At 33.9% G+C, this 26,995-nt stretch overlaps 1 protein-coding gene and 1 long non-coding RNA gene across 3 annotated transcripts; one reads left to right on the top strand and one right to left on the bottom strand.

The window, feature by feature from the left end:
- Nucleotides 1–12,524: 12,524 nt before the first annotated feature.
- Nucleotides 12,525–18,007, top strand: LOC132172777 (vacuolar-sorting receptor 7-like). Of its 2 annotated transcripts, XM_059584348.1 has the most exons (12): nt 12,530–13,032; nt 14,200–14,892; nt 14,974–15,062; nt 15,270–15,339; nt 15,968–16,051; nt 16,161–16,237; nt 16,375–16,456; nt 17,009–17,091; nt 17,201–17,264; nt 17,388–17,516; nt 17,681–17,784; nt 17,893–18,007. In XM_059584348.1, exons 1-12 carry the CDS (start codon nt 12,705–12,707, stop codon nt 18,004–18,006), a joined length of 1,917 nt encoding a protein of 638 aa, XP_059440331.1. In that variant the 5' UTR covers nt 12,530–12,704; the 3' UTR covers nt 18,007. The 2 variants fall into 2 exon arrangements, with proteins under 2 accessions (XP_059440330.1, XP_059440331.1); XM_059584347.1 differs by having other exon boundaries at nt 12,525–13,032; nt 14,200–15,062.
- Nucleotides 18,008–20,431: 2,424 nt separating this feature from the next.
- On the bottom strand, nt 20,432–22,748 carry LOC132172778 (uncharacterized). The gene is made up of 3 exons (XR_009439184.1): nt 22,665–22,748; nt 22,293–22,508; nt 20,432–20,517 (listed from the first exon to the last, which is right to left on the bottom strand). It is a non-coding gene; the product is annotated as an uncharacterized LOC132172778 (long non-coding RNA).
- Nucleotides 22,749–26,995: the final 4,247 nt, after the last annotated feature.

Consider the following 26,995-nt stretch of genomic DNA (forward strand, 5'->3'; position numbering starts at 1 on the left):
GATGTGCTGGCTGTTGTTTCTGGGCTTAGTTAGCTTAGTGAAAATTGAATCAAAGCTTCCTAAAGGAGACGATAAGCCCTAATGACATGTATAATTTAATGGTTTAATTTATAGCATAAATGGAAAAGGATCCTCTCCTTTTCATTTGAAATGGAGAGTATCCATTTAGTGTATTTGGGAGGGTAATGATATGGATACTCTTTATTTAGTCCCTAATGATATGCATAAATTAATAATTTAATTCATAGTATATGACATATAGGGCAATGGGATTAAAACCTTGTGATTTCAACTTAACATAATTGTTTACTAATGAGGTAATTTACATACCATTAACCGCAGTTAACTAGGTTAACCCTTGCATGATTTAACATTGGGAATTTGGGATCATATACCTTTTCATGCAAAAGACGACCTAAATTTTAAGGAAAGTAACTTAAATACATGGAAAAGCCTACACAATCGGAGAACCTTCATTTTTGGGAGACCATCTTTCTTGGGTTTCAAAATCTCACCTTTTTGATGTCTTGCACATCACCTCCCTTAGGCCACACGACCACCACTTCCTTCAATCCTATTTTTCACTCATTCTCACTTCTTCTCCTCATTTCTCTCAAGTCTTTTCTCAACCTTTTCAAGCGCTTTCTCCTAAAGAGCCCAAATTACCTTCTACACCTCACTAACCCATAAAAGCACCACACCTTTTTGGCAAAGGAGAAGCTCATCAAGTTCTCTACTTGTTCATAATGACACCATATGTTTTGTTTGGTAGCCAAAGGCATGTGTACATAAGCCTCACCATTATTCATGACAAACTTGTAATGTCACATAGTAGCCACATGTTTGATTTCATAAGATAATATTTTTATAGATATGGATTTCATTTAGTTCTAGACTTAGGTGACGTATTTTTGGAAAAGAGATTTTTTTTAGAACTGCATAATGGTTTTGTCACCAAAAAAATAAATAAATAAATAAATAAAGAGAACTACAGTCCAATTTTTTTGTTGTTTTTTTTTTTTTTTTTTTTTTTTTGGGGAAGGGGAATTCAAATGTCTATGTCACATTATCATATATTAATGATAAACACTTTTAAAGTATTTTGGATGTTTAAAATATAAAAATATTTTGCAGATGTGTTTGTCACTCACAAATGAGTTATAAGTATGCTCAAGTATGAAAGAGATTTTCCAAACAATAAAAGTTTTTATTTAAATCAATTTTCTATGTAAAGAAGGTGTTCATTTGAGAAAAGTTTCTCAATGAGGAAAGTAAGGAAATAGTGTCTCTCTTTACATGTGATATGTTTATATGGTTCTTAAAAGTTTAAGGAAGTAAAGGGCGAACATGTGTGAGGTAGAATCATATTTCAAGGAAATTTTTGAGATATTTGACTTAAGAATTAAAAAAGCATGATACTGGGCTAAAAATCGCGTGCACCACATTGAAGTTACGATTGGGTAAAAGTGTCGTCATCACTAAGTTTTTCATGCTGAGTGCACCTAAAAGTTAATCAATTAGCTGACCATGACGCATCCATGGCCACGGCTATTGCCTGATCCTTGGAAGTTGAATCACATAACCCCATGCATACGGACGTAATAGTATGCAGACTCAATTGAATACGAACTAAGAAGTTTATCTTAGTTGAATATTATGGTAAGCAAAACCCAAGGAGTCTAACCCTCGAATTTTTTGGGTGCAAATACTATTTTGGGGCTACGCCTACTGGTGAAGTCAAAGTCTTACTCGATCCGTGAGAAATGAGTGCTTTGCATGGATCTAAATTTTGCCTGACAAAAATAGGTACATGAAATTACCTTGTCTTGAAAGAGTTCTCCATTATTAGAAAACAAAAAAATGGTAAGTGGTGGATGCAAGCAATGAAACAAATGGTCTATAGCGTTTGATTCTATATGCCCTTTTGTGCAGTCGTGATATGGATAACAATGAATGGTATGAGCTTAACGTCTGATTTAAAGATCTTGGATTACAATAACAACCACCTAAGTACTTTTGATTAGAGACATCCCTGATTTGCTTGGCTCCTTCAGAGGCTCGGCAATCGCCAAAGTTTATAAGAGTGCAAATTATAACGCTCACAACTTAAATAAATAGGTCGTTGCATCTAAATTCGCCACAAGCATTTTCTTTTGTTATTTTCTTTTATTGAACCTTTCTTTGTTCTGTTTATATCTTATTCTCAATTGTAAAAAGAAAAGAAGAGGAGAATGGTATGAGCTTATTGTCATTATTTGGATAAGTTCTCCTAAAAGCATTTTCTTTAACATGTTACCAAAAGAACTATAAAAAGACAAAAGAGGGAACAAAACAAAATTTGGTCTTGGCGACAATATAACCAAACCACATTCAGGATCTAATGTATGAGTTAAGACTAGGCTGTCTTATGTATTCACTCTGTGAACTTTTTGTTGTTTTTTGGACAAGATTAAGTTTTATTAATTAAATAGAAACAAGATATTAGAGGGGGTGTGAGATCCAACAAATTTTCCAGTACAATTTTTACATTGTCAAATAAAATTAACAAAAAAATATTTTAGAGGTTCTTGAAGTACGACTTTTTATCAAATTAATTATTCCCTAATAGCGTTGCCACATCGTACTCATTTAGAAGGCAATATAAGTCCCATTTAATAAAGAAAGTAAAAAAAAATTACAAATATACATATAAAAAACTAAAGAACAAAAATAAAATAAAATAAAAAATAAAAACACGAGAGGTGGAGTAGACGCATGGGCCACACAGACACGCCGAGGGGACAGCTGTTGTCTTTTGATCGGGTGTAACGTGACAGGGCGGTTAGAAATTTAGCAGATGTAGCATTAGAAAATTAAAAAATTAGAAAATAAATCAATGAAAAGTCACACTTTGAAGCATGTAACAGACCAAAAAGTTGGCTGCTACCCCAACCCATCCTTTGCCTATAGTCATATTAAAACTATAGGCAAAGGAAAAACCTAAGAATAATCTTTTTTTTTCTTTCTTTGGACCAAGCTATGATCAAAGATTGTCAATTTGTCATAATTTGGGCCAATGAATTATAACTTGACCTGCCAAAAATTAGAGAAAAATTAAGTAAACAAATTAATAATAATAATAATAATAATAATAAAGTCTTTATCTTATAATTAATTGCCCCATGAAACACTCAACTTGCCTTGAAAGGTCAGCCTTCACTTCTCATCATCTTATGCGATTGAACATCCAGAGGAGGACTTTAGAATTTAGAGAGGTAGACTTGAAGAGTCGGTCAATTTTTATATTGACTTTGTGTATGACAAATATGCCATCACAATTTTGGCACATATACTCAAATGCCCCTTGATATAATATTGGAGACGGAAACTTCCAAGCAGGTTAGAAAAAAATATTAGTCTTTTAATTTATTTGATATTAATTGCCCCCAAGAAAGTTGGAATATTCATTACTCCTCTTGGATTTATCGTATGATATGCTATATTTGTATGTTGGAAAATTAGACTTTAATCTTATGATGCTATATTTGTATGTTGATGCAGCTTTTTAATGGTGGTTGCTGCCTGGAAAATAAGGAGAAAGACCGTCGGAGTGACTGTGGTGCCAGAATAGGTGAAGGAGTTTCTAATGACCAGGAGCAGAACTAAAATATTGAGTTTGGGTGGTAAATTTTTTTTTTAAAAAAAAAAATTGGGGACCACCCCTTGTCTTGGGGGGCTGGGACCCCTAAGGCCAGGGGTGGTTTTGCCCCTACTAATGTCTAATGACTAAGTCAAATAATTTTTAAAGAGTGAAGGACTCTGTGGAGATTTTTTCTCGTTATTGAATGCAATATCTTTTTTGGAGTTTGGTGATCATTCTTATGTAAGATTCTTTGAGGAGTTCTTTGGTGGGTATTTCTTAAATATTTGTCATGTAATGGGCATGTTGTGACGTTCCACATCGTCTGGGTATAGAGATAAGGATGTGTTTAAATGTATATTATACCCTTAATGATAACAACACATTTTAAAGCCGTGATGGTCATGATCCCATTAGAACTCCGCAGTTAAGCGTGCTTCTCCTAAAGTAGTATCAGGATGGGTGACCTCTTGGAAAGTCTGGTTTGGGGGAGCCAAAGAGGTGGGGTGTTACACATGTTGTTATGCAATAGCTTTTTAATGTGCAAGTTGCCCTTAAACTTCAAAAGCGATTGAGTGAGCCTTTTTTATTATTTATTTTTGTATCACCATATAAAACAATTGATGTATTGTTGGAGGTAGTAGTCTTTTTTTTTTCTTTTTTTTTTTTTTTTTTTTCTTTTTATGAAGTGAAATGAAAGAAAAATGTTATACACACTTTCACTCTCACTCCTATTTTCATACTCCCGAGGTGATTTTAAAAATAATGTCAAGGGATATAAAAGTGAGTGTTTGTAGCATTGTTCGAAAGGAAAATGAAGAGTATAAGAAAATAGGGTTGTTTTGGCCCTTTTATATGGCTTGGGGATCCATATAACTATAAGCAAGCAATCACTCAATTGAAACTTTGGCTGCAAGGATATCCAAAGGTTATATGCTTGGGTAAACAAATTAAGCTTTTCCTTTAAAGCAGATTATTTATTCACAATTAGCTTTGAAGCATGGGTATGAGCTTGTTGTCATTATTTGGATAAGTTCTCCTAAAAGCATTTTCTTTAACATGTTACCAAAAGAACTATAAAAAGACAAAAGAGGGAACAAAACAAAATTTGGTCTTGGCGACAATATAACCAAACCACATTCAGGATCTAATGTATGAGTTAAGACTAGGCTGTCTTATGTATTCACTCTGTGAACTTTTTGTTGTTTTTTGGACAAGATTAAGTTTTATTAATTAAATAGAAACAAGATATTAGAGGGGGTGTGAGATCCAACAAATTTTCCAATACAATTTTTATATTGTCAAATAAAATTAACGAAAAAATATTTCAGAGGTTCTTTAAGTACGACTTTTTATTAAATTATTTCTTAATAGTGTTGCCACATGGTACTCATATAAAAGGCAACGTATGTCCAATTTAATAAAGAAAGTAAAAAAAAAATTACAAATATACATATAAAAAACTAAAGAACTAAAAATAAATAAATAAAAAATAAAAACACGAGAGGTAGAGTAGATGCATGGGCCACACGGACACGCCGAGGGGACAGGTGCTGTCTTTTGATTGGGTGTAACGTGACAGGGCGGTTAGAAATTTAGCAGATGTAGCATTAGAAAATTAAAAAATTAGAAAATAAATCAATGAAAAGTCACACTTTGAAGCATGTAACAGACCAAAAAGTTGGCTGCTTCCCCAACCCATCCTTTGCCTATAGTCTTATTAAAACTATAGGCAAAGGAAAAACCTAAGAATAATCTTTTTTTTTCTTATTTTTGGACCAACCTAATAACCTATGATCAAAGATTGTCAATTTGTCATAATTTGGGGCAATGAATTATAACTTGACCTACCAAAAATTAGAGTAAAATTAAGTAAACAAATAAGAAAATGTAAAAGCTGGCTTGTCCAATCACGATGCAACTTCGATAGGTGATACCAAAGAATTAAAAACAAACAAATAGAAGGATTAAGAAAAGAAAAAAAAAAAAAAAAAAAAAAGTCTTTATCTTCTAATTAATTGCCCCATGAAACACTCAACTTGCCTTGAAAGGTCAGCCTTCACTTCTCATCATCTTATGCGATTGAACATCCAGAGGAGGACTTTAGAATTTAGAGAGGTAGGCTTGAAGAGTCAGTCAATTTTTATATTGACTTTGTGTATGACAAATATGCCATCACATTTTTGGCACATATACTCAAATGCCCCTTAATATATTATTGGAGACGGAAACTTCCAAGCAGGTTAGAAAAAAAATTAGTCTTTTATTTGATATGAATTGCCCCCAAGAAAGTTGGAATATTCATTACTCCTCTTGGATTTATCGTATGATATGCTATATTTGTATGTTGGAAAATTAGACTTTAATCTTATGATGCTATATTTGTATGTTGATGCAGCTTTTTAATGGTGGTTGCTGCCTGGAAAATAAGGAGAAAGACCGTCGGAGTGACTCCGGTGCCAGAGTAGGTGAATGAGTTTCTAATGACAAGGAGCGGAACTAAAATATTGAGTTTGGGTGGTAAAATTTTTTTAAAAAAAAATTGGGGGAGTCAAAAGCTAATTTTTATAAATATTTAAACAAAAAAAAAAATTTGGGGGCCACCCCTTGTAATGTCTAATGACTAAATCAGATAATTTTTAAAGAGTGAATGACTCTGCGGAGATTTTTTCTGGTTATTGAATGCGATATCTTTTTTGGAGTTTGGTGATCATTCTTATGTAAGATTCTTTGAGGAATTCTTTGGTGGGTGTTTTTTAATTATTTGCCACGTAATGGGTATGTAGTTATGCAATAGCTTTTTAATGTGCGAGTTGCCCTTAAACTTCAAAAGCGATTGAGTGAGCCTTTTTTATTATTTATTTTTGTATCACCATATAAAACAATTGATGTATTGTTGGAGTTAGTAGTCATTATTTTTTTTCTTTTTATGAAGTAAAATGAAAGAAAAATGTTATACACACTCACACTCTCACTCTCACTCCTATTTTCATACCCCGGAGGTGAGTTTAAAAATAATGTCCAGGCATATAAAAGTGAGTGTTTGTAGCATTGCTCGAAAGGAAAATGAAGAGTATAAGAAAATAGGGTTGTTTTGGCCCTTTTATATGGCTTGGGGATCCACATAACTATAAGCAAGCAATCACCCAATTGAAACTTTGGCTGCAAGGATATCCAAAGGTTATATGCTTGGGTAAACAAATTAAGCTTTTCCTTTAAAGCTGATTATAGTTCACAATCATGATATATACTTGCAAAGAACTACTTCATCGTATGATACAGCAATGATTCAAGAGAGAGCTAGCCTGCCCATCATCTCTTTACAACCTGTCGTTGCTGGATCTGCAAAGAAGACTTCTAATGCTGTTGGCCAAGCCACAAAGACCTTAATGAATATCATCTCTAGAGGGGAGTTCAGCTCAGAGAACGAACAGGACAGTGGAATTGATAGAGTGGAAATTTAAGAACTTTGCTCCTTCCCGTACATATTTTGCATTGAAATTAGACACCACCCGAAATGATTGTGTAAAGGATGGTTTGGATGTCCAAAAAGAGTTTTGGGAACAATAGAAGAAGTTTTACTCAAAAATCATTTTTTTCATTTTTTTCTATCTCTTAAACTCAATAGAAAACATAATTCACTTAGATATGCTGGCCCCTTTTTTTTTTTTTTCCTAAATAAATGGTAGGAGGGGGCAACTAACTATTGTTACTTTACATGGTAGCACCTACCAGCTATGAATTGCTCAAAATGAGTTTAGACGGTGAGAATCGTAGGCGCTTCCTCAAAACCAATTGAGTTCTAGCTTGATCTAGTCCCACCAGAACATTAGTGGACATTAGTAGATTCCCAAGGCCATAGCTTGACTAAGCCCAGATGTGCTGGCTGTTGTCACTAGGCTTAGTTAGCTTAGTGAAAATTGAATCAAAGCTTCCTAAAGGAGACGATAAGCGTTAATGATATGTATAATTTAATGGTTTAATTTATAGCATAATTTAGTCCTGAATAATATGCATAATTTAATAATTTAATTCATGGTATAGACATAGGGCAATGGGATTAAAACCTTATGATTTCAACTTAACATAATTTTTTACTAATCAAAGCTTCCTAAAGGAGACGATAAGCGCTAATGATATGTATAATTTAATGGTTTAATTTATAGCATAATTTAGTCTTGAATGATATGCATAATTTAATAATTTAATTCACAGTATAAGACATAGGGCAATGCGATTAAAACCTTATGATTTCAACTTAACATAATTTTTTACTAATGAGGTAATTTATATACCATTAACCGCGGTTAACTAGGTTAACCCTTGCATGATTTAACATTGGGAATTTGGGATCATATACCTTTTCATGCAAAAGACAACCTAAATTTTAAGGCAAGTAACTTTACATGGAAAAGCCTACACAATCGGAGAACCTTCATTTTTGGGAGACCATCTTTCTTGGGTTTCAAAATCTCACCTTTCTGATGTCTTGCACATCACCCCCAATAGGCCACACGACCGGCCACCACTTCCTTCATTCCTATTTTTCACTCATTCTCACTTCTTCTCCTCATTTCTCTCAAGTCTTTTCTCAACCCTTTTCAAGCACTTTCTCCTAAAGAGCCCAAATTACCTTCTACACCTCACTAACCCATAAAAGCGCGCACCACACCTTTTTGGCAAAGGAGAAGCTCATCAAGTTCTCTACTTGTTCATAATGACACCATATGTTTTGTTTGGTAGCCAAAGGCATGTGTACATAAGCCTCACCATGTATTCATGAGAAACTTGTAATGTCACATAGTAGCCACATGTTTGATTTCATAAGATAATATTTTTATAAATATGGATTTCATTTAGATCTAGACTTAGGTGACGTAGTTTTGGAAAAAAGGATTTTTTTTAGAACCAAGATAATGGTCCAATTTTGTTTTGTTCATAAGATAATGGTCTAGTTTTGTTTTGTTCTCATACATGTTCTCAAATTCAAATCTCTATGCCACATTATCATATATTAATGTTAAACACTTTTAAAGTATTTTGAATGTTTAAAATATAAAAAGATTTTGCAAATGTGTTTGTCACTCACAAATGAGTTATATAAGTATTCTCAAGTACGTGTTCATTTAAGAAAAGTTTCTCAATGAGGAAAGTAAGGAAATAGTCTCTCTTTACATGTGATATGTTTATATGGTTCTTAAAAGTTTAAGGAAGTAAAAGGCGAACATGTGTGAGGTAGAATCATATTTCAAGGAAATTTTTGAGACATTTGACTTAAGAATTAAAGAAGCATGATACTGGGCTAGAAATCGCGTGCACCACATTGAAGTTACGATTGGGTAAAGGTGTCGTCATCACTAAGTCTTTCATGCTGAGTGCACCTAAAAATTAATCAATTAGCTGACCATGGCACACCCACGACCACGAGTGTTGCCTGATCCTTGGAAGTTGAATCGCATAACCCCATGCATACGGACATAATAGTATGTAGACTCAATTGAACACGAACTAAGAAGTTTGTCTTAGTTGAATATTTTGGTAGGCAAAACCCAAGGAGTTGGGTCCAGTAGTAAATGCTTTAGTCTTGATGGCATTCACATTATGTCTAACGCTCGAATTTTTTGGATGCAAATAATTTTTTGGTGCTACGCCTACTGGTGAAGTCAGAGTCTTACTCGATTCGCGTGAAATGAGTGCTTTGCATGGATCTAAATTTTGCCCGACAAAAATAGGTACACAAAATTACCTTGTCTTGAAAGAGTTCTCCATTATTAGAAAAAAAAAAAATGGTAAGTGGTGGATGCAAGCAATGAAACAAATGGTCTATAGCTTTTGATTCTATATGCCCTTTTGTGCAGTCGTGATATGGATAACAATGAATGGTATGAGCTTAACTTCTGATTTAAAGATCTTGGATTACAATAACAACCACCTAAGTACTTTTGATTGGAAGATCTCCGCCATGGTCTCAGAAATCCTTATTTGCTCGGCTCTTTCTTTGTTCTGTTTATATCTTATTCTCAATTATAAAAAGAAAAGAAGAGAAGAGAATGGTATGAGCTTATTGTCATTATTTGGATAAGTTCTCCTAAAAGCATTTTCTTTAACATGTTACCAAAAGAACTTTAAAAAGACAAAAGAGGGAACAAAATAAAATTTGGTCTTGGCGACAATATAACCAAAACAAAAGAGGATCTAATGTATGAGTTAAGACTAGGCTGTCTTATGCTCTTTATAAGATTAAGTTTTATTAATTAAATAGAAAGATATTAGAGGGGGTGTGAGATCGAACAAATTTTCCAATACAATTTTTACATTGTCAAATAAAATTAACGAAAAAATATTTAAGAGGTTCTTGAAGTGCGACCTTTTATCAAATTATTCCCTAATAGTGTTGCTACATCATACTCAATTAGAAGGCAACATATGTCCCATTTAATAAAGAAAAAAAAAATTACAAATATACATATAAAAAACTAAAGAACAAAAAATAAAAAAATAAAAAATAAAAACATGAGAGGTGAAGTAGACACATGGGCCACACAGACACGCCGAGGGGACAGGTGCTGTCTTTGGATTGGGTGTAAAGTGACAGGGCAGTTAGAAATTTAGTAGATGTAGCATTAGAAAATTAAAAAATTAGAAAATAAATCAAGGAAAAGTCACACTTTGAAGCATGTAGCAGACCAAAAAGTTGGCTGCTACCCCAACCCATCCTTTGCCTATAGTCTTATTAAAACTATAGGCAAAGGAAAAACCTAAGAATAATCTTTCTTTTTTTTCTTTTTCTGGACCAACCTATGATCAAAGATTGTCAATTTGTCATAATTTGGGGCAATGAATTATAACTTGACCTACCAAAAATTAGAGTAAAATTAAGTAAACAAATAAGAAAATGTAGAAGCTGGCTTGTTATATAATATAGTCCAATCACGATGCAACTTCGATAGGTGATACCAAAGAATTCAAAACAAACAAATAGAAAGATTATAAATTAATAAATAAATAAAAAAAGGTCTTTATCTTATAATTAATTGCCCCATGAAACACTCAACTTGCCTTGAAAGGTCAGCCTTCACTTCTCATCATCTTATGCGATTGAACATTCAGAGGAGGACTTTAGAATTTAGAGAGGTAGACTTGAAGAGTCAGTCAATTTTTATATTGACTTTGTGTATGACAAATATGCCATCACATTTTTGGCACATATACTCAAATGCCCCTTAATATAATATTGGAGACGGAAACTTCCAAGGAGGTTGGAAAAAAAATTAGTCTGTTATTTGATATTAATTTCCCCAAGAAAGTTGGAATATTCATTACTCCTCTTGGAATTATCGTTTTACTTGGACGCTAAATAATCTTATGATGGGTCTTAATCGGTTGGGGTCACGTCTTATAAAATAGAGGTCACTAATTCGAATTTTCTCCTCATTTTCTTTTCCTTGTATGAACATATCAAAATAATAATAATAATCTTATGATGCTGTATTTGTATGTTGATACAACTTTTTTAATGATGGTTGCCTAGAGAAGACCGTCAGAGTGACGCCAGTGCCAAAGTGGGTGAAGGAGTTTTCGATGACTAAGTCAGATAATTTTTAAAGAGTGAAAGACTCTGTAGAGATTTTTTTGTGGCTATTAATTGCGATATCTTTTTGGAGTTTGGTGATTATTCTTATGTAAGATTCTTTGAGGAGTTCTTTGGTTGGAGTTTCTTAATTTTTTGTCACATAATGAGCATGTAGTTGTGCAATAGCTTTTCAATGTGCAAGTTGCCCTCAAACTTCAAAAGCGATTGAGTGAGCCTTTTGGATTATTCATTTCTGTATCACTGTATAAAACAATTTATGTATATATTATTGTTGGAGTTCGTTTTTTTTTTTTTTTTTTTTTTTTTCTTTTTTTAATGAAGCGAAATGAAAGAAAAATGTAATACATACTCTCACTCTCACTCTCACTCTCACTCCCATTTTCATGCATACTTCTGAGGTAATTTTTAAAAGTCACGTTAAGGAATATAAAAGTGAGTGTTTGTAGCGTTGCTCCAAAGGAAAATGAAGAGTATAAGAAAATAGAGTTGTTTTGGCCCTTTTGTATGGCTTGGGGATCCATATAACTATAAGCAAGCAATCACCCAATTGAAACTTTGGCTACAAGGATATCCAAAGGTTATATGCTTGGGTAAACAAATTAAGCTTTTCCTTTAAAGCTGATTATAGTTCTCAATCATGATATATACTTGCAAAGAACTACTACATAGGATTTTTCCATACAAGAAAAATTGCCTGCAAGCTTGTGGAATTATTTTTATGATAAAAAAAAAAAAATTATGCCATACCATTTTAATTGAATAAGGGCGACAAGAAAACTATTAGTGAATAAACCCCTTAATAAAAAATTAAAACGGACAATTTTGTCACGATCCGTAAATTTGATACGAATTCAAAGATTAATCTTACACCAATGTCTCGATATAACCTGAACTCAGCACACAAACAAGTATTACTGTCTTATAAAAAGTAATTTTGTGGAGGCATACCCAATAGTAGATGAAAAAGTTGGTGAGCTTATTTGGTTGGCCTTGAACTCTTGCATGTAGTTAGGTGACACACCTTAATAAATAATAATACATAGGAGAGAATCCATACAGCAAAATATGACCCTTCATGAAAAATAAAAAGATTGAGTTTAGCTTAGGAATGAAGAAATATAGAAATAATAATAAAATAAAAGAACATGTTTAATTACCCTCCAATCAAATAATTAAACCAATAAGAAAATAAGGAAGACTTCCTCAGCCATGTCTTTTCCTAGTAGTTGCAGAATAGAAATGGTAGCTCCGCTGACTTCGTCCACACACTCTCTCTCTCTGTCCCTTCCTTTACGTCACGGCTTGATGGAGAAACTTAAACCCCCCACCTCCCCAAGTCCAAACAAAGCTTAGACTACAAACTACATTACTCTATCTCCACCTGTAAGACCGTTGCAAAGTCTCTTTGCACACACGCCCCCTTGTCCTTTGTTTCTCTCCTCCCAACCACTTCTCCTCGGAGAACACAAGAGACCTAGGAGCTTGCTGGGGATGATGGTCATGAAGAAGAAAGCTTGCATGGCTTTTCTCATCAGAAAGCTCTTACCTTTTGTTTTGGTATTGGCTGTTCTTGAGAATCATCAGGTGGGTGCGAGGTTTGTGGTGGAGAAGGGTAGTATTACTGTTTTATCTCCATTGGATATGCGTTCAAAGAAAGATGGTGCCATAGGGAACTTTGGAGTTCCTGATTATGGAGCCTCCATGTTGGGCTCTGTGCTTTATCCTGATAAAGGTTCTAATGGGTGTGCGGCTTTTGAGGGTGATAAGCCTTTCAAGTCCAAGTTCCCTCGTCCTACTATTCTTCTTCTTGATCGTGGAGGTATACGAATCGAATTAACTACTCTCTCTCTCTCTCTCTCTGAATTTCTCTGTTTGACTTTTGATGGGTTTGTACAAATTTTCTTTAAATTATCATGTCTCTTAAGATTTTGAAGGATGATTCATGTCATATAGCTTTTGCAGTGATGGATATTGTTTGACTTTGCCAGCTCCTTCCGCCTAAGATTTTCTCTGTATCTATATCTTGATGGGGAGAATATCAGATTGTCTACACAAGTTATTTATTAAGAATTTCATTGACAAGTTTTGAATTGCTTTCATAAGCATGTGATTCAATTAATGGGTGGATGTTAGCTTTAAATGGTTTGTTTCATCTAGTAAGAGCACTGGTTTAAATGATATAGCCCAGATGATCGATTATTTTCAATTTTCTGGATTTGAAGTTTGGACGTTTGAGCATACTTGAATATAGATACTCTGTTTCTTACCCTGTTTCCCATATTATCTTTTGTTTTTATTCTGTAGATCATGCCTACACTACAGCAGATGAGGAAAATAGAGTTAGCAAAAGCCTCTTTTTTTTTCTTTTTTAATTATTATTGCGTATATAATTATATTTATCATTGTTATAATTATTCAATTTATACTCTGCTTATATGCCAATCCTTTATTACTGTTTTGTTTTTACTTTTAGGGGGGTCAAACTATATATGCCATCTCTTTCCCAGGCTTCATTTTATGGTAAATTTGATAACATAAAACATCTTGTAAAAAAATTAGTAATATGTAGCAAAATCCTTTATCTATGGCTGTTTTGTTTGCTACAAAGTGGATCTAACAAGTAACAAATCCTCTTAGCTATGGTTGTTTTGATCCAGTTTTCGAGATTCGTGTTTGTGAGGCTTTAGCACTAACACCTGGGAGAGCCTATTACATGAGAGCTTAATTCAATATGTTGAAACTCCACCTTAACCCAAAACCTGAACTCCATGAGTTTGGGCTTTACAGTGTTCTATTAAGCCTACAATTTTGTCACTACCACTTGACATGGGACTTGATAACATAATCAATCACACTACTCAGACTTGGATGTTCCAACACCCAAAGACTTAAAAGAATATTTCTGAATTATATTTAAAAGTGCTCTATGATTTCTTTGTTTTTGAATGAGTTATATATGATCTTTCTTTTTCTATTGAAATTGCAGAGTGCTACTTTGCCTTGAAAGTATGGAATGGCCAACAGGCTGGAGCTGCTGCTGTTTTAGTGGCGGATAGCATTGATGAGCCTCTAATTACTATGGATTCTCCAGAGGAGAGCACTGATTCAGATGGGTATGTAGAGAAGATTGGAATTCCATCAGCTTTAATAGAGAAGTCTTTTGGTGATAGTTTGAAACAAGCTCTGGAAAAAAAAGAGGATGTTGTCATTAGACTAGACTGGAGAGAATCTGTGCCCCACCCTGATCAGAGAGTTGAGTATGAGTTTTGGACGAATAGTAATGATGAATGTGGGATCCGCTGCGACGAGCAGATGAATTTTGTGAAGAGTTTCAAGGGTCATGCTCAGATTCTTGAGAGGGGGGGTTACACCCAGTTCACCCCACATTATATAACTTGGTACTGCCCGCAGGCTTTTATCCTTAGCAATCAGTGCAAATCCCAATGCATAAACAATGGAAGATATTGTGCACCAGATCCGGATCGGGAGTTTGGAGTGGGTTATGAAGGGAAGGATGTGGTGTTAGAGAACTTGAGGCAGCTCTGTGTGCATAGAGTTGCCAATGTGAGCAACCGGTCATGGGTTTGGTGGGATTATGTGACTGATTTCCATATTAGGTGTTCCATGAAGGAGAAGAAATATGATAAAAAATGTGCTGAGGATGTCTTGAAATCACTTAGTAAGTACTACTCTATGGTGTTTCTCTTTGGTACATTCTATTCAAATTCTGTTTCTAATGGCAATAATCCAATTGAATCAGATCTGCCCATCGATGATATTGAAAAATGCATGGGTGACCCTAAAGCTGATGTGGAGAATGAAGTGCTCAAAACTGAGCAACTACTTCAGGTCCTGCTTCTTATTTCTTTTCCATTGTTCCTCTTTTCATAACCCTTCTTATAAATTGACTACAGATTCTTTTTAAATTCGTATAGTTCTCGTTAAAATAGAACAAATATCCTAAAAGATCCATATGGTATTATTGGATTAATATAACTAATTTCATTTGCAGCAGAATATTTTTCTAATTACTGTCGTTCAATTTTTGTTAATTAGGTTGGACGAGGATCTCGTGGTGACGTTACCATCTTGCCAACATTGGTCATTAACAACATTCAATATCGAGGTTTGTTCCATAACAACCATGCTTCTGTTGATAAGAGGCTTTTGCTAGTATGCTATATTCTTGTTTTTTTTCCTAAAAAAATAGTATCTTTATTTCCTTTAGAAAACCAGAAAGGAATGAGAAAGATTCAAAAATACCTTTTTGGTTTTCCATCTTGGCTCTCCTTTATGGAACACTTGGCAACATGATGGCAAAGTGGTAAATTACAAGAACAACTGGTGACAATTGATAGAAAAGCTTTTCTCTCATTCATTTTATTGATAAGCTATCAAAGTGGATAGAGTACAAGAGCATATGTTCAATATACGCTGGCCTTTTCCAAGTTTTTGTGGTTAGGGTCATATGATGTTTGTGTTTGCTCATGTAACCTTCTCTTAATGGCCTTCTCATTGTTCCAAGTAATTTGGTTGTGCTTTGTCTTAATTTCATGGTTTTTTCTTTCCCATTTAAATGCTTCTTTGCTTGTGCTTTGTCTTGGGCTTCTCTTGTCCAGTTTACTTTTTCTATGTTTTACCAATTTCCTGTAGATGTTCAATGAATATAATTTAGTTTCCAAAGTTCCATGTTATAATTTAGTACAATATTTACTATATCATGTTTCTAAAATTCTGAGTTCACTTTCTTGAAGGAAAATTGGATAGAACTGCTGTGCTGAAGGCCATATGTGCTGGATTTAAGGAAACCTCTGATCCTCCGATTTGTTTAAGTGGAGGTTGATACTTATTTAATTATTACACTCTGTAATGATGACTGTTGTTATCTTCAGTTTCAAAAATGTACTCATTTTCTTTCTTCTTTTTTATTTATTTTTATTTAACCAGATATTGAGACTAATGAGTGCGCTGAACACAACGGTGGCTGTTGGCAGGATTTACAATCTAATATAACTGCATGCAAGGTATACAGACAAAAGTTTTAGAATTCACTGTCATTAATGCTCCTCATGAAAAATTCTCTCTATTGAATTATAGATATTTAGTTCCTTATTTATATGTAGTTATTTTTCACTAATAGTCAAGTCTGGAATTTGGACAGGACACATTTAGAGGAAGAGTTTGTGAGTGCCCTGCAGTAAAAGGTGTTCAGTATAGAGGAGATGGTTATACATCTTGTGTAGGTGCGTTTTTTTCTTTTTCTTTTGATCAATGGCTAAGCAAGACAGGATTGAGATTCCCTAGAATTCTCCTTAAATTTGAGATTCTTAAATTCATAAATCTCAGCCGTCCATCTCATCTAAGCGTCTAAAGCCATGTTTCAGAATTTAATGAGGAAATTACTAAGTGACAAAAATTTAATAAGGTAGCTTTCTCATTAAATTCTGAAACTTGGCTTATTTTAGACGCTTAGATGAGATGAATGACTGAAATTTATGAATTTGAGAATCTCAAATTTAAAAGAAATTCTAGGGAATCTCAATCCAGCAAGACACCTCATCCATCAAGTTTTAGATGTCTGAGCATGGTGTGTGTAATACTATCTCACGGTGAGAAGATCTTGCCATTGTATGGGAGCATATGAAAATGTACATGTTTGGAAGTTTGAGATCCCCCATATGCCAGCAGTGGAGTGCTATTTTGTTGATGCTTTTGCTATAATTTACAAATTTTATCTATATAAACTGGACTTTATCCCATGTACTGGCTACTTATTTTTGCTCCTTGATTGGCAGCTTATGGATCTGCAAGGTGCTCAATAAATAATGGAGGGTGCTGGTCAGAAACCAGAGATGAAGTAACTTTCTCAGCTTGCTCAGTTCAGTGATCTCTATCCTAATCTTGTGCATTTACCATTTGTTTCTTTCTTCTTCAGTTCTTTCATTATTTCTTCCATCTTACTAAAGTTCATTTCACGTGCAATATAGGAATCTTTGCTATCTGGCTGTAGCTGCCCAAATGGCTTTCGCGGGAATGGTCAGAAATGCGAAGGTAATCCTGCATCCCAGTGTGATTGTTTAAGACACAAATATGCTCTATTACTTGACTTTTTATCGTCTTCTGTTATCTAATATCTTATCATCCGTCACCTTTATCCTCTTCGTCGTGCACCAGATATCAACGAATGCAAGGATCATCTTGCTTGTCAGTGTGATGGTTGCAGCTGTAAAAACACTTGGGGTAGTTATGAATGCAAGTGTAAGGGGAACCTTTTGTATATAAAGGAGCAAGATGCTTGTATTGGTAAGAAAGCACATTCAAGTGAAAAAAACTAAATAACTGTCTTCTGCAACAACAAAAAAAGGGACACAAATATTGTAATTCTCATTGTTTTTTCTTGTTCTTTGCTCTGAATGATTAATGAAGATTTTTGTTTTGTTTTTCGTTTTTCGCTTTGTGATCGACAGAAAGAAATGGATCGAGATTCAGCTGGTTCTTAACCTTCTTGATTCTAGCAGCCGTGGCGGGAGCTGGTATAGCTGGTTATATATTCTACAAATACAGGCTCCGGGTAATATATAAAGACACTCCATTGAAAGGCTTTGTGTCCCCATATTTGTCAATTTGTATCCTGGATTAGCTCTATATACTGCCTAACAATTTTCCTTCCTATTTGTAGTCTTACATGGACTCGGAGATCATGGCTATCATGTCACAATACATGCCGCTCGACAACAACCACAACAATCGAGTCCAAACTGAAGCCGAACCTTTACGACAAGGCTCAGTATAAGGTGATTATTTCTTCGCTTCGTTTAGCAATTTTTGCTTCCTCTGTTTTGTTATGAAACCCTAGATTTATATTTCCTTAATAAGCTGTATCAACATACTTTGATTCTATTTCCCTAATATGCTGTTCCCTAATAAGCTAAACCCTAGGATTTCTTACCTAAACAAAGTCATGCTTTATTCTATAAATTCAGTGTAGATGCTGTATGACAGTTCAATAAAAAAAGAAACATAATTTTGCCTTAAGGCAATTGGAGGTTGATCCCTTCAAAGTGATGAATTGGAGGTTCGATCCCTCGAAGCGATTAATCTATCATTTTTTTTTTTTTTTTTTTTCTGATTTTCAATCTATAGAAACCCTTCTATCATGGTTTCCTAACAGTTAGGGTTTATCTTAAATGTTCTTGCTTATACAACTTACTAAGAAAATAGAAATCTATGCTTCCCTAACATGTTCTAACAGTTGCTATTATACTGCAGAAACAAAATCTAAAGGAACCAGTGCTACAGTATACACATCTGTGCAGGAGGATCATGCTGATGCTGGCTGTGAATATTCGATCCATTTGACAGTTCTTGGTATACAAAGGACAGATTCTGTTCTTCCTACACCATAACACTTCTGGATTATGAGCCATCTATATACAAAAAAGTTCTTCATAGAACACTTTCTCTGTGTAAAGACAGCTGTTGAGATGTAAATCTATGTTTTGAGGAGAAACCATGATTGGTCTAATGACAAGTACAAAATAAATAAGGAAAGAAAAGAGAAATTAGGATTGGTTAAATGAGATTTGGCGTCCATAACTCATGGGATAAATGTTTTTCTTACAAACAGATTTTGAACATGGGAGCTGTACTTGTTAGTAATAGAAACTGTTAAAAAGTTCATAAACAGACAAAGTTCGACTCATAAATTTATCTCAAGGTCGGTTCGTTTATTAAATGAATTGAACTCCAACAGAAATCTAAGCTCATTTATTACACGAGACAAACTGGTATAACTCCATATTTATTATTTTGTTTACTATTTTTCTTAACAGACATTGGTCGAATCCTTGTGATTGTGATGTTAGTGTATGTGTGTGTATATATATACACTGTAGAGATTGAATTGTTTTAGATTCTAGAAAAAGTTAGAAGTTATATGATGGATAGTCCATTTCAAGCTAAAAATCATGTATGTTTCGTTACAAATATGAGGTTGGTGACATTAATTTTTATATGTTTTATAAATAAAAAAATAATTTGTTTAATTAATTCAAATGATATAATCTTAATAATAATAATTAACTAATGATTAGTATGAGTTGATGAAAAATATAAATAATGATGATATTTACTTTATATATAAAAAACAATGAATAACTCAATTAAGCAACTCTTGAATAAATTCAAACTCATTACGAAAAATAAATGAACCAAAGTTGAACAAATTATTAAGTTTAGTGAGAAAACTCGAGCTTAGCTCGTGTTCGAAACAAAATTAAACGAATTAAGCTTGAACATTCAATATTCAAATTAATTCAATTCGATTTAAGCCCTAAAGACTCTAGTCCTATTGAAAGTTGCTATTTGTAGAGTAGGAACGGTATTGTGTACCGAAGGAACGAACACTTAGCATACAATGATTTTCTTTTGTTTAGTTGCCCATTTATGTCCGAATTTATTGAATGAAAACTGATGTGGCACAACATAATTAAATTTTTGAAATTTGAATTCATTTCCTTTTCAATCATGTTGTGCCACATTACTTTGTAAGAGTTTTTTTGTTTTTGTTTTTTTATTTATTTATTTTTTATAAAATATTACTTAAATAACCAAATTATGACTTGAATAATTTTTTTTTTTTTTTTTTCTTCTTATGGATGCAATATTACTGAAATAAACAAACAAATAGGAAAATCCCATGCAAAAGAAACAAGCAAGTCTCATAGAATTAGAAACAAGCCAACAAATATAACAGATAAAAACCAAACATGATCTGTACCAGGTATGAGAGTATTATTGCAGAGCTTTTGTATGAGATAGGTAGCTGTCATGTTCCTGCAAGAAGAAACATTCAAATCTAGCACCTGGCACAAATGCCTGAATAAAGATTCTTCAAGTTCCATATTATTAACATCACAACAGGCAATTCTTTCAATCCATATGCGATAAATGAGAGCCAAAGCCACAATCATAGAAAAGATGAATCTGCTTTCAACAGAATCTCTACAGAAACAGAATCTCTACATTCACAACGACGAAAATGAAGACAATTTTGGTTACATGAGAAAGGATTAAGCTAAAAACTAATCTTGTTTCTTTTCCGACTGGGAAGAATCCTCAGCTTGATTTGTGAACCGACTGACACTAGCTTTGGCTTCAGCAAGGAATGCAGGATCCGGCTCATGTTTATCCGATGGTTCCTTCATTGCCATATATATATAGAACGCAATAACCAAGTTGACTGAGATGACAGCAAGGAAGCCACTCACCAGTGTCAAAGAATGGGGAGACAAATGGGCTGAACCTGTCCAAGATAATTAAGGTCATCTGCCTGTAACGCCTAAAGAAGAAACTCCATAACCTAATTGCATAGCCCCCCACCAAAACTTAAAACAGAATCTGATCAAGTTAAACCAAACACATTGAAAAGTAATATCAAAATGACATTTTGCTCCCTGAAAGAAAGGAGAAGAAATTTCATCCAAACAAAACTCTAAAAGCTACGTTTGGAAAAAGAGCTACACTTGGCCGCAGAACAGTTCAGATAGCAATATCTTAATGGTCACAAGAACAGATTTACAACTTGCCTGAAAGAGGCTCTGAACAGCCTTTAAAAGTCACATAAATGGCTTGCATTGGCCACTGTAACTAGCAATTTTCCTAGTGATCATAAAATGAGATGTGACTTGTTAAAACATTGGAATAACTACATGGAAAAGTGGATTTACCTTTTAGCTAAACTCAAGGGTCCAAATTAGGTTTTGGCTACAAAATATTTCAGACTAACTATTTTTTAGAAGAAAATGTCCATCCTAATAAAATACTTAAAAATATCATAATAATCTCACAATCCTCTAAGGGTTTTGAGATCAATTACTGCTCTAACAAGAGAAGACAGAAAAATATGCTACGCACAAACCATAAAATGGGACATTACTCTCTCTCTCTCTCTCTCTCTCTCTCTTCAACACCTCATAGTTTGATAAGTTATGAGAATGATGAATCCACTAAAGTATGTCTTTAGTTTGATAAACAAACAAGAAAGTAGAAACCTTCTACAATTAGCATAGAATTTTATTTGCATTGTCTCTCTCTCTCTCCCTTCAACACCTCATAGTTTGATAAGTTATGAGAATGATGAATCCATTAAAGTACGTCTTTAGTTTGATATACAAACAAGAAAGTAGAAACCTTCTACAATTAGCATAGAATTTTATTTGCATTGTCTCTCTCTCTCTCTCTCTGTCCCTACAACACCTCATAGTTCGATAAGTTATGAGAATGATGAATCCACTAAAGTATGTCTTTAGTTTGATAAACAAACAAGAAAGTAGAAACCTTCTACAATTAGCATAGAATTTTATTTGCATTGTCAATGAAGGAGGAGAAACCCAATAAATTCCCATAATTTTTTTTTGTAAGAAAAGGGTATTCTAGAAAGTTAGAAACTCTAGGTGAAAAGAAATTCCCTCCCTCTCTTATTTTTCTTTTTCTATTTAATTAGAGAGCAATGGGAGAGGTTCATTGGATTTTGCATTTCTGCATTATTAATGGTTTTCTGTTTTCCCACTTTCTATTGGCTAGGCTATGCTTTGTACCCCAGACCTCTATATAAACTATGTAGTACTCTTCATGCCCTGAATAAATCTTATAATTCGACCTTCTTAGGAAACAAGAAGAAATAATTTTGTCCTAGAAGCTCATACAAAAACAATCAGTTACCAGTACGATTCTGGGACAAGATCACATAATCTTGTATCAAACAATCAAATTAAATGGATATGGGGTAAGATTGTTCTACATCAACTTCAACAGCTAGGAGTTCTCTTTCCATCAATCTCTAATTTTATCATAAAGAAACAGAACTCAAATTGAATAATTAACAACTCTGTATGAGTCTCAAAAAAAAAAAAAAAAAAAAAAAAAAACCAACTCTGTATGAGAACTTCAATTTCACAACCGGAATCATCATGAATCCCTAATGTAACTACGTCAACTAAGTCAGCCCCAATATACAATTTCCAGCCCATTTCTTCTAATTCCTGAACCTTGATTGACTCTATTGTGGCAGATACTTACCAAAGCTTTTTTGTTTTTTCCCAAACTATTTGAAGCTGAAGTCCCATGATAAATTGCCAACATTCTAAGGCAGATTCAAGATATTTGCATACTCAATTTGATCATGTTTCCTCGTTAAATATGTTGGCGAGCCAACAGCGCCATAAGTGCACTTGCCATTTATAGGCATTCGTTGATTTATCTCAACTAGGACTCTTAAGCTTCCAAGGCAAGTACCTTTTAACAACATGAAAAAAAAAAAATCATTTCTGAAATGTAATCCCTTTACTCTAAAAGATAACAGATAATAGAAATCTATAAACATTGTAATTAACTTAGCCACATTAGAAAACTAAAATGTATGGTTTAAACATTAACACAAGAGAATCTTACCAGGAAGCAAATTATGGTTAAAACCATACAAAATTGCAACAGGAACAATCCACATAAACATTGACGCAAAGAAAAACTTCTTTATCACTCCACCCATTGTTGCATACAACCTAGAAAGAATAAATAACAAAGCACTAATGTCACCAAGAATATCTGTAAAAATGCTTTGCTCAAAGAAACAAATGATTGTAGAAACATGTACGCTAGTTGGAAACAAATAAATCATCTTTTCCAATAATTTGTTGGGCCTTCCTTAGTTTAATAACATTTCCATATTTTAACAACTGATCTTGTAGAAACGATTCATCGAACAGGTGGGGTGTAAATTCTAAAAATTACTACTTTAGAGCAGAGCCAAATTTAAAACACAGATGAGAAAAAGAAATAGATCCCAACTTACCGTATTACGTGATGGTTTCGGCAATGGAAAATGGTCTGTGGAACTGAGTCAAAAACCCAAAAATGGAATTTTGGTGGTCAAGTTAACTCGGCCCTTGAACTTGAAAGAGAGAGACCTGGTGGTGGCAATTAGGCTGTAACTCGTGCCAAAGGGTAGCCGAAACCCAAGCCGAAATTACAAGTTTCCCAAGTGATATGATGCTCTTGATCTTACTTGACAACAATATCCACAAATCATCTCAGCTTAGAACTAGAGGATCGTCATCGTCCAGGTGGTATGGTTGGAATTGAGTCTAGCCAGTAAATTCCTAATGCGATGTCTCATATAGGGTCTAGCAAGTAAAAGGAGCTTCCTCCAATCCTTTGAACGTTCAGTTGGAATTTATAGTATCCAAAAATTCTCTCCCTGATTGTTTTCGTCCTGTTTCTTCAATTCAAGTGCTTCAACCTACTTTGAATGACGGGGCAACATCTAAGTGTTAATGGATGGGATTCAGACAAATAGATACGAGGCAACATCCAAGTGTTAATGGATGGGATTCAGACAAATAGATACGAGGGAGCTTAATAGGTTAGAAACCACAACTCATGAAACAAAAGTCTCTAATTCAAATCCTCATTCTCCTATTGTGAGGACATATATAAAAAAAAATGTATATATGAGAGAGCTAGTCAAGCAAGTTTTGGACAATCCACTTCCTGTTTGGACAAGTAAACCTTATAAAAATTCTCACATTTTGTAAGGACTTAAAAAAAAAAAAAGAAAAAAAAAAGAGGTTAATCACATCTACGCTATCATTCTAAAATGACTAGTTAATTTGAAACTTTTTTAAAATTCATTATAAAGTTGTCTCATAAAAATTCTCTTATCTGCGCTATCACTCAAAAATAACTAGTTACATGTCAAAAACTAAATACGAGAAAGCTTGTCAAGTAAGTTTTGGACAATCCGCTCTCTGGTTGGACAGATGAGCCTCATAAAAAATTATCTCACATTTTGTAACGACTCAAAAAAAAATAATAAATAAAAAGGCTAGTCACATATTCCTTATCACCTTAAAAGAACTAAAACTTCTAGAAAAAACTTAAAACTTAAAAAATTAAAAATTAAAAATCCAAATGGTGGAAAATTTAAAATTAAAAAAAAAAAATTCCTTTTTATAAGAAAAAAATAATAATTTAGATTTTTATTTTGTTATAAAAGTTAAAAATTTTTGTTTTATTTTATAACTTTTTTTAATAAAAATTTTCGTTTTAAAAAATTAACAATTTTCGTTTAAGAAAATAAAAAATTTTGTTTTCTAAAACAATATTTTTTTTAAAATAAATAAATAAATAAATAAAATTTCTGTTTTTTTTAAATATTCTTTTAAAAAAATTAAAAATTTTTGTTTAAAATTATTAAATGTTTTTTTATTAATTTATAGGAGTATTTTTGTCTTATTGAGAAATATAGAGGCACTTTTATCTTTTTGCAAGCTTTGAAGATACATTGATAATGTTTTGATAGTTTGATGTGAATATTGTCACAATTAAAAGTTTGGAGGAACATTGTCAATTGGGTGATAGTTTGAGGGAATATGATCATCTCCAATCCAAAATAGATTGAAGAATATTCAATTCATAACTAGAATTTCTAAGAAATTTTAGAGCCATAAATGAGATACATATCCCATTAAGAACAAAAAAAATAATAAATATTATTTCATATTAAAAAAAAATTATAAAACAAAATTACAAAAAAATTAAATGAGGGTCAAGGGGTGGCGAACCACCCCATGGCCCTTGGGGTGGTCTAACCACCCCCCAAGGGCCAACTCTAATAAAACAAGAAAGAATCATCATTTGACACTTGGGGGTGGGCAGCCAAACCACCCCATGGTCCTTGGGGGTGGCCGAACCACCCCCAAGGACAAGTTGCATATCAAATATGAACTCAGTAACGTTCATGTTTGCCAAAATAATGTTCATTTTCATACTTCTGCAGTTCTTGTTAAAAATATGAAAGAAAAGGTGATTCTTGGCATGCCTTTTCTTGCTTTACTTTATCCATTTTCTGTTAATGAAATTGGTGTTTCAACTGTTAAGTTTGGTTCTGATATTCAATTCCAATTTGCTTCTAAATTTGAAATTGATGTTAGCAGATTGAGTAATAGGTTCTTAGGACTAGAGTCTAATGAATACCTTACTCCCATTAGGACTTTATCCTGTTTAAACACTCCCCCTAACGGTCGTGTTTTACCTTTTGTTCATAGCAAACCCCAGCACAATGATGTCCAAATCATTGTGTTAAATTTGAGACCTGTACCCCTCCCCCTCCTTGATGTACACCCTGCTCGCTTCCACCCCTCCCTCCTTGGTATCAGAGCAGTGAGAGTTCCGATCTTTTTGCCTTTGATGTACACCCCGCTTCTTTCTCCCCGAGTATAGTCTTGCTCTTCTCCTCTTTGCTTACCCCCTGTTAACCTTTCTCTGTGTCGAGGTTCTAGTTGCTTTATGGTAGTTCACCACCCCGTCGGTACAGTGTCAAGTTACCACCCCGTCACCTCAGTTTGCGAACCTGTAAGTCCCGTTGAAAGCCTAGGTTTGGCGTGTTAGGGCATTAAGTAGGTGCTGAGGGCTAGGCCAAGGGTATGCGTGAACAGTAGAGCGTCTAGAAAGGACATGCTTAGGAAGATTAACCAGTGAGTGAGTGCCTAGGATGAGATCCTTTAAGACTTCACCCAGTGTGTGACCTTGAGTTTAGTTTGTGTCATAATGTGGAGATCTAATTCTTCTGTTAGCTCTAATTCCAGTTTGCCACCGGACGTGGTTAACTATGAAAATATTTCTGTTGATGGTGATAATGATTTCAGTAAGTGGAACATCCCTAAGCTGGACGCTAAGGATGTCTACAACACTACTTGGTTTCAGTCTTCTTTTAAAATTCAATATTCTGTCAAAACTGTTGAACAAACCTTTGCGGTTTCAGGTAATAATCAGACTATTACCTTGTTCAACAAGAAATTTGTTAATGATGCTCTTGCGAAAAAATACAGATTTTTGCATATTGGTTCTGTCCAAGTTGCAGTCAAGCCTTTGACTCGACTCGGTATTAATGCTTATGTTTTGCTTTGTTTGCGTGGTGCTAGGTTTCTTGATTTTAAAACCAGCATTATTGGCATGATTCAGTCATCTTTATTTGGTGGTCTTGTCCACTTTGATGTTTTCCCCAACATGTCTCTTTCTTTAACTGATGTTCATATTCTGAAAGCTCTAACGCTGAATATACTCACATCAGGATATAATATGGAAGAAGGTAGCCATTCTGTTGCTATCATCTATCGTATTTATTACAAATTGATGAAAACAAATCTAGATCCTAGAGCTGTAATTAAGAATCCAGGCGAATCGACTCTGTTGATTCAAAGTTCTACTCAGAATGCTCATATTAAAACTCCAAAAATGATTCGATGGGCTGAGATTGACCTCCCCAACGAATGGCTTTTGGAAGGTGTTGCAAAACCTTCTCGAGTAGTTAACGATGCCTCTAATCTTGATTACATCCAGCAATATATGGATGGATCTGTTAAAATCAATTTTGCTGATTTGGGATATTCAAACAGAATTGAACGTCCCCTGTTGATTAACGAACGAATGAATTCTTTTGGTATGGGTGAACCTGATGGTGTTAACACCTTGATTTATACAATTATCAAGAATTTTGTTGGAACTCCTTCCAACATTACTTCTCGTATTTCTGATTATTTGAACAATCTTCGATGCCCTACTATGTCTGACTATAGATGGTATTAAGATGTTTTGTCTTTCCCGTGTTATGATGAGGTCTGATAGCCAAAAACCTTATTGGAAAGAAAAGTTTATTGATGGATTGCCTTCATTATTTGCTCACAAAGTGAAAGATGAATTGATCAGTACTGACACTGGTCTTA

The sequence above is a fragment of the Corylus avellana genome, chromosome ca2 (assembly GCF_901000735.1).
Source record: "Corylus avellana chromosome ca2, CavTom2PMs-1.0".
NCBI classification, from domain to species: domain Eukaryota; kingdom Viridiplantae; phylum Streptophyta; class Magnoliopsida; order Fagales; family Betulaceae; genus Corylus; species Corylus avellana.